This window comes from Nicotiana attenuata, chromosome 5 (genome assembly GCF_001879085.1).
Source record: "Nicotiana attenuata strain UT chromosome 5, NIATTr2, whole genome shotgun sequence".
Taxonomy (NCBI): domain Eukaryota; kingdom Viridiplantae; phylum Streptophyta; class Magnoliopsida; order Solanales; family Solanaceae; genus Nicotiana; species Nicotiana attenuata.
Genome location: NC_031993.1, coordinates 12812520 through 12829337, shown reverse-complemented (window position 1 = coordinate 12829337; position 16818 = coordinate 12812520). Strand labels below are relative to the sequence as shown.

Below are 16818 nucleotides of genomic sequence, written 5' to 3'. Positions count from 1 at the left end.
GGTACATCCATTAGTTGCTACAGTACGGGCTTGTACTATTCTTGTAGACCTGGTTGGCTCTAACCACACATCTTGGGAATTCCCCGCTTATCCATCATAGCCACTGATTTGCACTGCCCCGAGATCGACCATAGGGAACCATCGGGGTCGAACCTCGAGCCTTCTGGAGACGGGCTATGGCGTATCATAATGATCATAAAATCGGACTCTCCGATTTTAGCCGTATACATATAGGTATCATGAAAGTTAGACAAAAAAAACTTTATAATATCATAATACCATGGTTAAAACTAAGTATGAACTTAGTCTTAACCTGATTGTCTTTACAAAAAGCACCGAAATGGACTAGGGGCAAAGCCTTTAAAAATATCACCCCAAAATAAGACCAGGGTTAAACCACCAAGTATTCCATCAACTAAAAAAAACAACAAACTTTTCAATCAAACTTTGACTATGGAGCAGGTTCTGAACCAGTATTCAAGATGGCATCATCAGCAACAGGAGGTTCAACTTGAGCAAAAGGGGTTTGAACAACTACTACACCAGGATTAGCTCCATCATCTTCGGCAGTATCAGCCACGGGCGAAGAAAAACTCTGGCTTTGCTGGGTTTTCTCAATTGTTTCCTTAATCTTTGCTATCTCAGCAGCCAAGTTAAAACCTTCCTAGCTTACCTCCATAAGAGTATCATGGCGCGCGTTCAAAAAGGCCCAACTTACTTCAACAACATCCTTGTCCACAAGAGCTTTGTAATCTTTCTCCCAATGATCAATTTCATTCTTAAGCTCTTCCTTCTCAGCTAAGGCATCATCATACGAAGCCTGTAAGGGGGCAAGCGAACTCTCCAAAAATTGAACCCTATCTGAAGACACCGGGAGATCTTCTTGAGCCTAGGTGAGTGTTTGAACAAGCTCACCAGCGTAAACTTCTTTCTCATTCAACAGGGCCTTCAGACCTCTAATCTCTTCTGTGGCCTTAGAAAGTTATTCAGCAAAAGACGGCTCAAGAAGGTTCTTGTCCTTGCCTGCTTGATTGGAAGAGGCTTTCTCAACTGCTAGTTCTGCTGCCATAACCTTTAACTGCTGCTCCAAGGTACATTGATTCTCCTCTAAAACCTCCATCTCGAGTTGAAGACTTTCATCCTGCTCTTTCCAATTATTTTCCTCAGTGTGATAGTCATGCATTAACTGCTCCGTATGGACAATCCTTTTCATCATCTCCGTACCGATGAGATTGATCTACATAAATAAAAGAAAAGGGGTTGAAATCCTAACGAAAGGAAAAATCACATAAGATAAAAAGGAGGAGTTTGTACCTTCAAAGATGACTGCACAATGTCGTTCATACAAGTTAAAGAACTATGACTTTCCAGTTTTGACTTCTCAACCGGGCCTACTAAGGGTTTGAACCACACGTCGGCCTGACCTGACTTCTTCAAAAGATTACTATCGGCAGGAATCTCAATGGTAATCTGCTTCATTGATCTGCTTCCACTTGAAGAACCAATTTTTGCACTAGCAGTAGAAGTAGTAGGAACGAACGAAGAAGTCAAAATAGTTTTAGGCGGAGCAGTAACAACAACGGAAGGAGTAGATAAATGGGGTTCCATTGGAACAGACACTGGAAAAGAGGCAAGAGGCGTTTCCTCGGAAATCAAGCCAAAATTCTCATTATCAAACCCACAAGAAAAAAGGTGTTCAGCAGGATCACGGGGTGCTGCAGGTGTAGCTTCATCAGAACTCACTAAAGTGGCTTCTTCAGGCTCGACCATAGAAATAGGACGAGGGGGAGGAGTAGCTTCGTCATTCGAAATGACACATCTTCTGGCCCGTAGCCTACGAACCAATGAGTTTCCACCCCGCTCTTCTTCATCTTTAGAATCCTGTGGTCTATCGACTTTTCTTTTTGATGAAGAACTCAATATTATTTCCTGAGCTCTTGCTAGAGAATGCCTTGAAGTCGTGATTGACCAGCACTCACACCTTGAATGGGAAACCCTGATAAAAAGAAGGGTTAATAAGTTCTAAAGTAAGAACGAACGAAGGAAAAAGAGAAAATGGAAGAGAGAGTTACCGTGAGCCTTAACCTTCCATCCAAATCTATTTGAAAGATACTTCCAAGACCTTACTTCCATAGGAGAAATTGTTAACAATTTTTCTACCCAACCACGTAAACCGGGAATCTCCTCAACAGTTCCCATGGTTGCTGAAAAGGAAAAGTAAAACAGTTACGGGAAATACAGGCTCTACAAATAAAAACGTTGTAAAGAAAACTTATGTGCAAAGTTCCACTTCTCAGCGAAGGGCATATTCTCTTCACCTACTAACCCACTCATAGGAGCAGCAACAAATTAGGCGTACCAGCCACGATCGTTATCGTCCTCAGGGCTGACTAAAACTCTCTTACTCCTCGCCACGAGAGTAAAAATTCCATGACGGAATAATTTAGGAGAGTAGAGATGGATTAGATGATAAAAGGTGAAAGGTAATTATGTCAGGTTACCCAAATACCTAAGACATGCTACAACCCTCCATACAATAGGGCCAGTCTGTCCTAACCACACATTGAAGAAGTGGCAAAACTCATTAATGACTGGGTCAATAGGAGGTCTAAAATCTAATGTGAAGGGATACATATACACAAAAGAAAAGCCAGGTTTAAAAGAAGTGATCCTTTGGTTTTCATTGGGGACCAAAATTGGAAAAATCAAATTTCCAATGACAATCTCTACGAACAACAGAAATCAAACCCTTAGTAATCTGTGAAGGATAAATGTCGGAACGATCATGAGAAGACATAGATGAAACTTGATTTCTAATCGACTCTCTATCAGAATAAAAAGAAAGTTCCAGGGATAATCTCATCAACTGTAGGTTCACGAATTGGCTCGCTGGAATCCCTATTTCTAGCAGAAGACCGATGTGAAAAAGAAGCCCTAGTTCTAGAAGATGAAGGAGGAGTAGAACTAGGTTGAGAAGAAGAACCTCGTATAGAAACTGACCCTAAACTACGTGTCACACCTCCTTTTTACCCCACCCCGGAAGGGTATAAGTGAGTTTCTTCCAATTTAAGTGACAATCGAAATAGGATTATTCATTTAAGATCAGAGTCGCCACTTGGGATAATTTATGGTGTTCCAAGTCACCGGCTTAAATCCCGAATCGAGGAAAAATTGACTCTATTTACAGTCCGCGAACACAAAAATCCGGGTAAGAAATTATGTTAACCCGGGAGAAGGTGTTAGGCATTCCCGGGTTCCGTGGTTTTAGCACGGTCGCTTAGCTATTATTATTGTCCTATTTATTTGATTTTAAAACACCTTTGAAACCTATGTGCATTTTATTCCTTTTTTAAACTACTTTTGATAATCCAATATTATTCAACTAATTACTTTATTACACGTTTGCGAATCATGTCATGGGAACCGTATCCACAATTCACATCGTGTTTATTTTTATTTAAAAAGATTAAATTGGGGCCGGCTCACATAAATGCACCCCCGGATTTTAAAAAAATAGATGTCACGACCACGTCACGGGAGCCGTACCCGTAGCTATGACAATTATTTAATTAACGCACCTAAAGCAAACTACGAAATTTCAAGGGATTTTCTACACTAATTTTGTATTTATGTGCGGGCCATGTGCTTTGGGGTCTTATTCGGCATGGCACGCCTCAAATTATTCTATAGGATTTCTTTATCTAATCTTCGAGGGCCATAAGTTATAGGTTTTGCTCATACGGCACACCTCGATCTAATTAAGGAAGCCACATTTTACTGGGTCTATAGACACTTGTGTTTGCAGATGGCTTGAGATTAAAGGGGTTATCAACTGTGAGCATAACCGGGCCATGGGTCGTTTCAGAGGAATGATCCCATACAAAAATCCCTTGGTCATTGAAATCAGATGGCCAAAATACTAAAGAGGCGACACAAGAATTGGGCCTTAGGGAAAGAGGCCTGGGGCGCATGAGCTCGATTTAGACCAGGCGGTCTTGGGCCATTTAATGGGCCTGGTTTTTTCTAAGGAATATGGTCCAATATTTCAGCATCCATTATACTTGGATTAATCAAACCTTAATTTACATTAGACTAATTGATTTTATCAAAAATAAAATAAAAGATTCACCACATCATGTAAATCTAAATTGCAAAAAACCAGAACACTTCATGCTCAACGAACACACAAACCACTTGCATTTGAAAATCAGATCTACTACTCATCAACGTTGAGTTCATAAACTTAGTGAATCTAACAGGAGAATACTATAAACATTCAAGTAAATATCAAAATACAACAATAATTCCTAAATTTGTTTGGATATTAAAACCAACACCTAAAATGGCAATACTATGAGAAGAGCTCATTGTGGACTGACTGATTGCTAGCTCGAAATAATTCAATCAAAATCTCACAAAAAATGCTACTCATCTAAATCAGTCCATGCTGCAGTAAACCCAATCAGTCCACACATGTAAACAGGACTTCAAACAATCTAAAACACCAATAAGCTAAATTAGAGTACCTGTCTAGACTTACAAACAAGATTCAAACCAAATCATAACTGAACAAATAAGCATATCAAAGAGACTAAGCTACTACAGAATTGCATGATCTTGAGAACATAGAACATCATTCAATAAACGACATGTGTCTCGAATTCCATCTTGATTACATGGCTTTAGATTTTGCACTTCACACGTTAATGAGATCCGAGAAATACCTGGGAAAATTAGAGCAAAAGAAGAGTGAAAGAATCAGCAGCAGAAGAAAGTGCACTTCAGCAGACCAACACAGCCAAAACCAGCTTCCTTAGACCATTTGAATACCAAATATTGCAGAAAAACCTTTGAAACTCTTTAACTACTGCTAACAGTGAGATTAAAGACCAATTCCCAGTAGTTTTTGACCCCAAAATGATGCAGAAATTTTAGTATAGTTTTCAGAGTATTTCCTTTAGCCGTTTCTGATTTTTTTTAGTACCAATCTCTCCAATCTCCTCTGGCTATGAAGGAAACAAGTCTTTTATAGAAAGCCTTTAGGGCAGCAGAAATAGTTTTATCATTTTTCGATCAACCCTTCCCCAATTTTTATTTTTATACTTTTAAACCTTGATTTTAAAACCAATTTCTGAAACTACTCAACCCTCTCTTTCCGGGAAGTTTCCCATTTAGTTTTTAAAGATTCTCTCACTAAAATTCCCCCAAATACCCTTTAATCCCCTATTATTTACCCTCATGAACCAGATATGGGTCAAGTTGACCCAACAATCAACCCAAAACCCTGGGCTTGCAAACCCGGATAGATCCTCCCCTCTTTGGGCTTCTATTGACAGAGCCCAAGTCCAATACAATAATCAAAATAAAACCCACAAAGAATATAGGCTAATGGAGTTACAAAAACCAGAATTCTGTTGAAACGAAACAAAACAAAAGAGAAGGAATTAATCAAACCTAAAACGAAAACTTAAAACAAACGTAAACTAACATGCTTTTAATTTTAACATGCAAACAGAAAGATGATTTAAAAACAGAAAAAATAATAAAGAAAAACAAAGAATTAGAAGGAGATGAGGATGAGAATAGAACAAAGAACGGGAAAACATGGGAAAAGAGCGATGTGTACCTAAATATGCAGACAGACAGGGCTTTAAGGGATCTCCGACATTTCCGGTTTGGGCTAAAATTGGCAATAATCGTGTGTTCTAATTGAGAACAAACGAATAATACCCATTTTGGCCTTAATCACTCTTGAAAGCATGACGATTTGGGAGATTTGGGGTGTTGGCCTCAGATCTGAAATTCGAGGCGACAGAGAGGGATTTGAGGGGAATTGTTTTGGGGTTTAGGACGAGAGGGGCTGGGGGTTTTGGGTTGTAATTTTGGAGGTGGTTTGAGGTGGCGCCGCCGCCAGAGGGGGTGAGGAATTTAGGGCAGCGTTAGGGTTAAGGTTCAAATGAAGAAGATGAAGTGGAAGGGGTACGAGGTTCTATGATGGCATTCGGACAATTTTAAACAAGATGGGGGAAGTGTTTAAACCGTTGGATGATGGCAAATGAAGGGCCCGGATTTGTTTGGACTGAATGAACTCAAAACGACGTCGCATGAGTCGTCTTGAGACCGGAAGGATTTGGACCGTGTATGGTTCAATTTTGGGCCTGGAATTCGAAAGGTTTTTGGGGGAAACTCGTTTGGACTGGTTGAATTGGCTTTGAAAGCCCTTTTTAAAATCTCTTTTCCCCTTCTTTCTTTTTAATTTCCAATTTTCTTTTCCTTTTCAAATTAATTTAAAAACCTAAATTAACTCTTAAACTAAATTAACTTACCGAAATAAGGTAATTACTCGTCATAGTATTTACGAAAATTAATTTAACTCCTAAATTAAAAGAAAAACTACAAAATTCAAAATTAAAAAGTTAAAATGCAAAGTGAGTTGTTTTTTTGTGATTTTTTCATTTTTATAAAATAACTAACTTACTAATTAATCTATAAATGTAAAAATTAATCCTAAATGCAATGCATGGTATTTTTGATACTTTTTCATGATTTAAATACAATAAACATGCACAGATAAATGCAAAAAATTAACAAAAGTCCTACGAAAAATCTACAAAATTGCAAATAATGGGAATAATTTATTTTCTTGAATTTATGGGAGTAATTCCTATAGGGCAAAAATCACATGCTCACAACTGCCCCTCGTTGCTCGGAAACACACAGAGTTTTCGTGCAAAGATAAAGGGAGCGGATACGAGCGATTTTTGCTCATTTGAATACTCCGTAGGAAGCACTTTGAAAAGATTTGACCGCACCCTGCTTCCGAGGTTGCCTACATATCCTTGGCTATAAAGGAATCAGGTCAGTGTGGTTCGGGAAGTTTCGGTAGCTGGGACTACCAGGAAGCTGTGACTTTACTATTACTGCTGTTGCTGCTTGCTGAACTCCTTATTACACCAAGCCAAAATAACAGAAGCTAGACTAAACTGTGATCTATGAATTACAAGAATCCTATCTATATCTTCAAACTTGATCTTGCAGTTTTTGTTGCTCTGTTGACTTGTACTCTCCAGGTGAAATTCCTTTGTTGCTGACTTGAATTGTATTCTGAGCTGCTTTCCCTTTGTTCTCCAGGTGGGCGCCTGATTGCTGAACTTGAACCGTCCTCCTCTGAACATTGCTGCTTTCCCTTTGTTCTCCAGGTGGGCGCCTGATTTCCAACACTTGCATTGCTTCTCCTCGAAACTTGAACTGCTTTCCCTTTGTTCTCCAAGTGGGCGCCTGATTTCCAAAACTTGAACTGCTTTCCCTTCGTTCTCTGGGTGGGCGCCTGATTTCCAATGCTTGAACCGTTTCCCTTTGTTCTCCAGGTGGATGCCTGATTTCCAAAACTTGAACTGCTTTCCCTTTGTTCTTCAGGTGGGTGCCTGATTTCTAACTCGAACTGATTTCCCTTTGTTCTCCAGGTGGGCGCCTGATTTCCAACACTTGAACTGCTTTCCCTTTGTTCTCCGGGTGGGTGCCTGATTTCCAACACCTCTGACTGATGCTTTCCCTTTGTTCTCCAGGTGGGCGCCTGATTTCCAAAACTTGAACTGCTTTCCCTTTGTTCTCCAGGTGGGCGCCTGATTTCCAAAACTTGAACCTCTCTCCCTTTGTTCTCCAAGTGGACGCCTGATTTCCAAAACTTGAACTGCTTTCCCGTTGTTCTCCAGGTGGGCGCCTGATTTCCAAAACTTGAATTGCTTTCCCTTTGTTCTCCAGGTGGGCGCCTGATTTCCAAAACTTGAACTGTTTTTCCTTGCACTGTCTCCCTTTGTTCTTCAGGTGGGTGCCTGATTTCATCAAAACAAACAAAACAAAAGAAATGTTCTGCCCCAGTGTGATATTGGGAACATCTGTGAGTGTTAATCATTCTTGTTATCAAAATAAATTCTAAATTAAATTCCTTTATCCTGAAAATTTCAAACAAAACCCCATTTCGAAAGTGACAACTTAAATGCCAAATGACATTTCTCAAAAGTAGACCTCTCGTCAGACCTTGTCAGTTGTGAGGGCCTCAAAAGTTAACTAAATTCTGTTATCCAAGGGGGTACTGGAGCTTACTGCGAGTCTGTCTGGCACTTGCTTTCCTTACAGAGGGTTTCTCCGAAACAAACGAGATTTTCTGCCCCTGTTTCAATCAAAGAAAACTCTTGTCAGTTTAAAAATGTGGTGGTTAGCTTGTGGCATTCTTGCTGGGGGTGGCCTTTCCGCTGCTGTGCTTTGCTTTGACTGGCTGCCTTGAGCTGGCCAAGAATTGTTTGACTTTCTAACCGACTCTCAACTGCAGGACCCTGAATGACCCAAGTGTTCTACACCCAAACCGTTGTTTTTACATTCCTGACCCTTTTATCTGAACCAAACCATTCAACCAATGGAACGTTCACTGACAACTTATTTCCGACTTTACATCATGCTATCTCTGGTACATTCTGGCAGCACTTTGGTTAGTGCAATTGGGAAGTTGGTAGTAAGCTTTGAAATCCGTTCTTACTTGCTTAGACAAGGCTAACATTGGACAAGCCTTAGAGAAATAAACCCAAAAGAAATGAAATGCGATGACTTTGAGAGTTAGGAATAAAGAAGAAAATCCAAAACTGGATGACTGTTTGAGGGGGAAAAAGAAAAGAGACTTATCTGAGTGGAGCAGCTGGTACCAATGATCATAACATGCAGTTCGGATTAATCAGCCCAGCCTATTCCACCAATCATCTTTTAGTTGCCATACTTTATGCGCCGGGATCTCCATAACCCAATTTCTTTTCCAAATCACTGACCTTGTTCGGCTTGCGATGCCCTGAAGGGTTTTCACCAACAAACCACTTTCATTTGTTCATCTCTCAACTCACTGTCGCCTTACGGTGCCCGTGAGTTTTTCACCAATAAGACTTTCTCATTTTAATTTCTCTCATCTTTCGTCGCCCTACGGTGCCCGTGAGGGTTTTCACCAATAAGACTCTCTCATTTTCATTTTTGCTGCTTAGACCGGAGTGTTGCCCCTGATATGGATCACCTCACGTGCTTGACTTGGCATTTCTCGAAGACTGATTGGAAGGTTTTTATTTGGACCGTAATGTGGGCTTTTGGATAGGGTTAAAAAGAAAGGATATCAAAAGGCTCAAAACAACTCAAATGGATTCAAAATTACAACTTTGGAATTAGATCTCTTACAACAACCACAACTTCTGCCTCAATTTCTTTGCTTGGGGACTTTTGGATTTTTATTGTGATGGGACCGAACCGTGAGGCTACCTGCCTATCCTTAAAAGGAATCAGGTTGAACGTAGTTCATTTCATAGGAATTGCTTGAGTAACGTAGTTGGTTACTCAAGGCATTAACCAAAGCACGTCAATTGCTACCCACTCAGTGCGCATGTTGTTCTTTCCTGACTTAACCCACTGGCCTGGCCTTGAGGTCTATTGCTCCTTCACTTGCTATGATAACTTTGATTTCCGCTTGGAAGACCTTGCTTGTCATTGGTTAACCACTTTCTCTGTCAACCATATCACGGAAAATACCTCTGATCTGTTCAAACCCAATACCATTTATCTGTTGCATTGTGCTCATGCATTGACACATACCGAACCTTTGCATTTCACATGAATCCCCAAGCACGTTGATTCTTACCAACTCAGTGCGCATGCTGTTCTTTCCTGACTTATGCCACTTTGATGTGCTAGCCAGATCGCGTTTGTGCAATTGGAAAGCTGGTGGCAAATTTTAAAGTCATTTCTCACTTGTTCTGATCAAACAGACTCAGAAAGAGGAAGTAAGCAAGACAAAAGGAACAGAGTAAAGGACAATGGAAAGAGATGATTCCTAACAGGGAAACTACAAAGTAGAAACTTATCAGATGTGGATACCAATTCTAATGACCATGACATGCACCTTTGGATTAAGTGGCCTAATCTGTCAAGCAAGTCTGATGTTCAACTCTTGTTATGCCCCTAAACCGTGAAACTGGGCTTCAGTGCTCCGATTATCCAATCTGATTCACAATCCTTATTCGACTTGTAGTGCCCGAAGGGTTTTCACCATCAAGCCTCTCTCATTTTGTTCTTTCTCTTAACTCACCATCGCCTTATGGTGCCTGTGAAGGTTTTCATTAATAAGACTCTCTCATTTTGTTCTTTTCTTCTTATGTTCTCTGATTCTGCAGATGACAAGGCATTAACCATGGTAAAAACGTCATATACTCTTGGCATGTCTAACCCAGCATTCTCAAAGATTATCTGGGAGGTCTTTTTTGGACTCTAATGTGGCTTTTGGACAGGATTAGAAAGAAAGGATATCATAAAGGCTCGAAGTAACTATGACAACGAGGTTAATTTATTTACAACTTTTGGAATCCATTCTAAAAACTTTGCCCCAATTTCTAAAACAGGGGAATTTGAATCTATTTTTCCCCCTTTTTTTTGGAATTTCCCGCTCTCCACTTCGTGGGATTATGAAGTATTTTATTTGGTATGACCGAACCGTGAGGCTGCCTACGTATCTTGTGGTGACAAGAATCGGGTCAAACGTAGTTCACAAAGATACGTTTTGTTGTTGCTATTTTTCTTTTTCTTTTTCTTTCTTTTTTTTCTTTCTTTTTTTCTTCTTTTTTTCTTTTCCCTTTTTTTTATCTTTATTTTTCTCTTCTTCCTGTTTTTTGAATTTTCCTTTTGGAATGAACCTTTTAAAATTAACCTATGGGGACATAATTTTTTTTTTCGCATGACTCTAACTTGATTCCAAAAAAGGGGAGGTCAAAGAAATTAGTACAGGCTCAAAAGGGTATCACATGGTGTAAGTGTTTGGGTAGCTGAAAGAGGGCCTCCCAATCCTTGAAAATGCCAAGCACAACACATGCAACTTGAAATGAAAATTGAAGATCATGCACAATATTTCTTTTGCGGCTTTGGCATTGGTATCACTGGTATGCCTTCCACTTTTCTTTAACGCCTTGTCAAGTACAGAAGCCTCGTTGGGTGATTCCCTCTTCACAATGGATATCCTCCGTCAATTCGGAGAAAACTTCCTTGACTTTATCTTGTAACTTGAGATGCACTTGAACTCAAAGTTGCGTGCTTCAAATCGTCCGGGATGCACTCTCCCTTAACGAATTCTTGTTACCCTATTAACTCTCCAAATTATCTGCCCCAGTTTCACACAGTTCGGGCTTCAAATAATCTCAAAATGTCCAAATTTGTACTTATTTCCCTCAAATGTCCCTATCATCTTCAAAATTGTTTCGCTGCTCCATGATTAAACTAACTTTGAGACCAGGCCTAGAATTATGCGTGCGTGTCATGTCACTAGAGCAAGCATGAAAAGAACTATAAAAGGAGAAGAGAACTAAACAAAAAAATGACTAGAAATAACAGAAGACAGGAACTTGCATTAGACAGACGGTGAAACGGTTCGAACTACAAAACAAGCAAACTAAACTGGGGTTATAATCCTGGAACAAACCTAGACAATACTAAACGAGATACTACGACTAAACAAACTAAGCAAAATAAAAGGATAGAAGAGTTTGAGTCACAAAACAATATCCGGATTACAACCCCGAAATAACTCGGACAACAGAAATGACAACAAAATGAACCACCAAGAATCCTCCCTGGCTAGCCAAGAAAGGAGCGTCTTTCCAACTACCAAGCTCGGCATCTTAGCCACTGAGTTCCACATCAATGTTACCAAGACCATTACAAATTTCGATATCATTAACTTCACCAAGTGACTCCTTGACTCCTTTGACCAACCTTTCGTCATTGCCAACCATCCCAACATTCTGTGCGTTGTCATGTACCTGCAGAGGATTACGTGTGACACTTGGGGTATTACTGCCTTGGACCACAATTATTCCTTCTTGAATCATTCTTTCTATTTCCCTTTTCAAAGCACGACAATCTTCAATGCTATGCCCTTGGACATTAGAGAGGTACATGCACCGTACAGTAGGATCAAATCCATTTGCATATGGGTCCGGCGTATAGCCGAGGAGCGGCTCAATCAGGCCAGAATGTTTTAACTTTTCAAACACGTTTGTGTTGGATTCTCCAATAGGCGTGAAATTATCTCTTTGCCTTTGTTTCCCTCCATGCCCCAGTTTTCTAGGGTTGTTGGATGCTCGAAAATGCTGCGGAGGCAAAAGTGCATTATGCGATGCTGGCGCTCGCCATGAGGAATGACCCAGTGGTTGGATACATGGTCGGACTTTGTTCGGAGGATAATACTAGGGTGGATTATATGGAGTTTGGGCTTGTTCATGGGGTCGGTATTGAGGCTGAAAGCGTTTAGCAAGAATGACCATTGGATCCTGTCGTTGGCGTGGCTCAACAACATCTTTTCTATTTCTCTTTCTTCCACCCAAGCTTACTGAGATGTTTTGAATGTCTTTTGTAGTATCTTTCAATGCAGAATAACTCATGATTTTGCCTGACTTGATTCCCTCTTCTACCATCTCCCCCATTTTTACCACATCATTGAAAGGTTTACCCAATGGTGGGATCAAATGACTGAAGTAGGTGGGCTCGAGCAGCTTGTTCCCTCCATCTGAACCCTAATTCCCTAAAGCTTTCCTCCAGTTTCTTTTCCATCTTAGATAGGGAGGAGCGGTCTGGGGTAATTTCTATATTGTATTGAAAGTGTCGAACAAAATCTTGAGCCATGTCATGCCATGTATGCCACTTACTGACATCTTGACGTGTATGCCATTCCAAGTCTGCCCCAGTCAGGCTCTCATTGAAATACGCCATCATCAGCTAATCTTTCCCGCCAACACTTCTCATTTCACTGCAATAACCCCTCAGATGGGCTAAAAGATTTCCACGTCCATCATACAAGTGAAACTTTGGCACCATAAACCTCACGGGCAGGCGAACGTTAGGGACCATACACAATTCTTTGTAAGACATGTTAACCTGATCTCCCATCCCTTGCATGTTCTTTAAGGACTGTTCTATGCTTTTCAGCTTCCTGGATATCTCATCCCGCCCTTTTTTTCCTGTTGACTTCTCTTTTTCAACATGAAGCTCATTCTGAGGGTTATGATTATACGTGTCCGGGACCTGGTGAACCAACTCTGAGGGGTAGTATCGGGCATCATGAGGTTTGAGCTGTTGTTACTATTGGACTTGAGGAGAGGTTGTTGAGAAGTTGGGACGGTGGGGATACTGGATATGACAGGTGGGCAATTTTTGGGAAAGGTAGTTGGAGGACGAGTGAAGGAGCTGCTAGGGTGGTTGGGAAAGCTGTGATAAGCGGGAGAATCTCGAGAGTATGGGGGATCATCTGCCACTATGACTGGAGTATGGGTAAGGGTAGCATCAAGGAAGCTAGGTGGTGGCAGGGGTGGCGCCTTCCCAGTCATCCAAGCCTGATACATGTCCATCATGTGTTGTGTTAACATCCTTACCTCATCAGCCAACCCAGTGTCCTGTTCAACCAATTGCTTTCGGGCACTTGTATCAACCAACTCAATTCTGTTGTTGTCTGCCATTGCCTCTTGACTTTATGTTGTAGAGAGGAGTTACCCCTTTAAGAACCACAAACCAACCACCCTTCTCTATGAAGATAACAAAATGAAGTCATCACGTTAGTGTTAGGGCATTTAACATAAGATAATCTCACATTATGTGCAATGCGCCTAGCCACAGTTATCGGTTCTAAAATGAATTCGAGGGTACGAAGGTCAGTTGGTATCATCCCAATTTGTTCATTTCAATCCTCTCTTTTCTTTGCTTTTCTAGCACTTCTTGGCTTGCTCATTTTCCTTCCTTTTTTTTCTTTTTGATTATCGCTCTTTTCTTCCCTCTCATTTCTCACATCCCATGATTTTATCTCTTTTTTTTCCTTTTTCTCTTTTTCTTTAATAATAAAAAAAATGATTCGATCGAACCCTATGTAGGTTGCCTACGTATCATGACGCCCGCATGAATCAGATCTTTGCGTAGTTCTGGAAGATCGGGAATAAAGGAAACAAACTAACGTTCTCTTCTTCTTCTTTTTTCTCTTTTTTACCTTAATGACTACTCTGATGAGAAAAGAGAAATAAAAGAAGCAAATCCTTTTTTTTTTTCAATTTTCTAGACTTAATGTTCTATAAGCTATTCTAAACTCAAGCTTAACGAGCATGTTTTTTTTTTCTTTTTGAAACAAATACTCTATGGGAAATTATTAAGGAAAAAACCCTACAAGAGAAAAATATTTTTTGATTCTTTTTTTTTTTTAGGAAGGAAATCTAAAGAATAGACCAAGGAAAAATATATTGAATTTTCATTTGATATCCTGAAGAAAGAATTCGAATCAAAGAAATGGAAAAGATAAAAAATATTTTTGGATTTCAATTTTTGATTACCTAAGGAAGAAACTCTAAAGATAAACAAAAGATAAAATATGCTTTTTTTTTCTTCTATATACAATGTCCTAAAATTCTAGTGCAAATAAAAGAATATATTTTTTGTTGTTTTTTTTTTATATATATTTTCCAAAGAAGAACCTCACAAGAAAATCTTTTTGGATTTTTGAATTTTTTTTTTAAAGAAAACTTCTAAAGAGGTATGAAAAGAAAATTCTCTCTTTTTTTTTTTTGAATTTAATCTTAATATACTAAAGGAAATAAAAAAGCAATTTTAATTCAATAAAGCAAAACCACCTCAAATGATTTTTTTTATTTCTAGAATTAGTATTCTAAAGAAAACTTCTAAATGAAATATAAAATGCAACATCTCTTTTTTTTGGATTTTTGATTTATATCACACTTTTTCAAATACAAAATAGAAATTACAATAAAAAAAAACTCGACATTACTGTACAAAACTCACAACATAAAAAATAAAAAGAAAGATCTTCTTAAGCAACTCCTGAATAAGCGATCCTGACTGGATGGTCCTGGGGTGTCTGTCATGCTCAAACTTCGGTAAGTAGATCCACACCTGTATGAAAAGTTAAGACAAAATAAAGTTAAAGACCTATAACGCTATGTGAGACAATAACCCTTCTTGTTGGACACATGCAAGACATGATTGTGGCTATTTTTCTAAAATTAACCTATGTGGTTAAAATTCAAGATTTGGCTAAGACCCCGCGAAGCCAAGAACCTAAGTCTTAACTAAGAAGACTGGACCCTATGTGGGTTGCCTACGTATCCCGCCCCGAAAGACGAGAATCAGGTATGCGTAGTTCGGGCAGATTGGATACGGGCGAGAATTAAAAAAAACAACTAATTTAGAGAAAATATTTTGTCTTTTCCTTGAAAATGATGAAACATGTAAAATCATTTTGGATTTTTCCCCCTTTTTTTGATTTTTGATTTTCGGAAAATGATGAAAAAGTGCAAAATCTTTTTGAATTTTTCATGTTTTTTTTTTTTGTCTTTTTTCTTAACAAAAATGTGACAGAAAACATAACTGGGCCCTACTTGCTTTATTTTCACACTTCACCCTCTTTTTTTCTTTCTTTTTTTAATTTTCCTTCAACTATTATTGATCTGCCAAATGACCCTTTTACCCTTGAAGATTGCAACATGTAGCACATTCGGATGCATCAGAATGGTCTTTTATTTTTGGGTGCACCTGTCCTAGACGGACCCACCCCCTGTGTTGAGTCGCCAAGGTCAAATGCACATGATTCAAAAAAACGTTCCTACTAGGGATCCGGCATGAGGCTGTGTTATTCTAAGTTCAAAACCTGGGTATGTTGTTCTAGACTTATGCACCCGAGCGAACAACTCGAGCCGAGGGAGGGCTACGTACCAGGAACCAAAAGGCCATCCGACTTTGTAACTTGTCCGAGCCTCTTCCTAATTTAAGGTAAGACACTAACAGAAGAGGAGTCACGCCAGTGTGCACATCCCCGAAGATGAGAAGAGAAGGGTTTTGCAGCAGTTTATACACAATTCAAATAATATCAAAGCGGTAAAAAGCGGCATTTAGCACATTAGGCCCAAACATGTAATAAAACCAGATAATAAATAAAGCCAAATATAACAATTATTCTAAGCTCGAATTCTTGAACCCTGAACCAGAGATTCTGGGTCCTCCTCCCCAGCAGAGTCGCCAGAGTTGTCACACCTCCTTTTTACCCCATCCCGGAAGGGTATAAGGGAGTTTCTTCCAATTTAAGTGACAATCGAAACGGGATTATTCATTTAAGATCAGAGTCACCACTTGGGATAATTTATGGTGTCCCAAGTCACCGGTTTAAATCCCGAATCGAGGAAAAATTGACTCTGTTTACAGTCCGCGAATACAGAAATTTGGGTAAGGAATTCTGTTAACCCGAGAGAAGGTGTTAGGCATTCCCGGGTTTCGTGATTTTAGCACGGTCGCTTAACTGTTATTATTGGCCTATTTATTTGATTTTCAAACACCTTTGAAACCTATGTTCATTTTATTCCTTTTTTAAACTGCTTTTATTAATCCAATTATTATGCAACTAATTACTTTATTATACGTTTGCGAATCATGTCACGGGAACCGTACCCACAATTCACATTGTGTTTATTTTTATTTAAAAAGATTAAATTGGGGTCGGGTCACATAAATGTACCCCCGGATTTTAGAAATTAGATGTCACAACCACGTCATGGGAGCCGTACCCGTAGCTATGATAATTATTTAGTTAACGCGCCTAAAGCAAACTACGAAATTTCAAGGGATTTTCTACACTAATTTTTTATTTATGTGAGGGCCATGTGCTTTGGGGTCTTATTCGGCATGGCATGCCTCAAATTATTCTATAGGATTTCTTTATCTAATCTTCGAGGGCCATAAGTTATAGGTTTTGCTAAT

General features: G+C 39.4%; 1 protein-coding gene across 1 annotated transcript in view; it reads right to left on the bottom strand.

Annotated features, from left to right (window-relative positions):
* The window catches only part of LOC109225977, a 59989-nt gene continuing 44455 nt past the window's right edge, over positions 1285 to 16818 (bottom strand). Inside the window, exons 2-3 of the mRNA XM_019390781.1 lie at positions 2114 to 2204; positions 1285 to 1996 (exon numbers count right to left, since the gene is read on the bottom strand). Coding sequence (XP_019246326.1) covers positions 1285 to 1996; positions 2114 to 2204 — 803 coding nt within the window. The remainder of the gene's footprint in view (positions 1997 to 2113; positions 2205 to 16818) is intronic.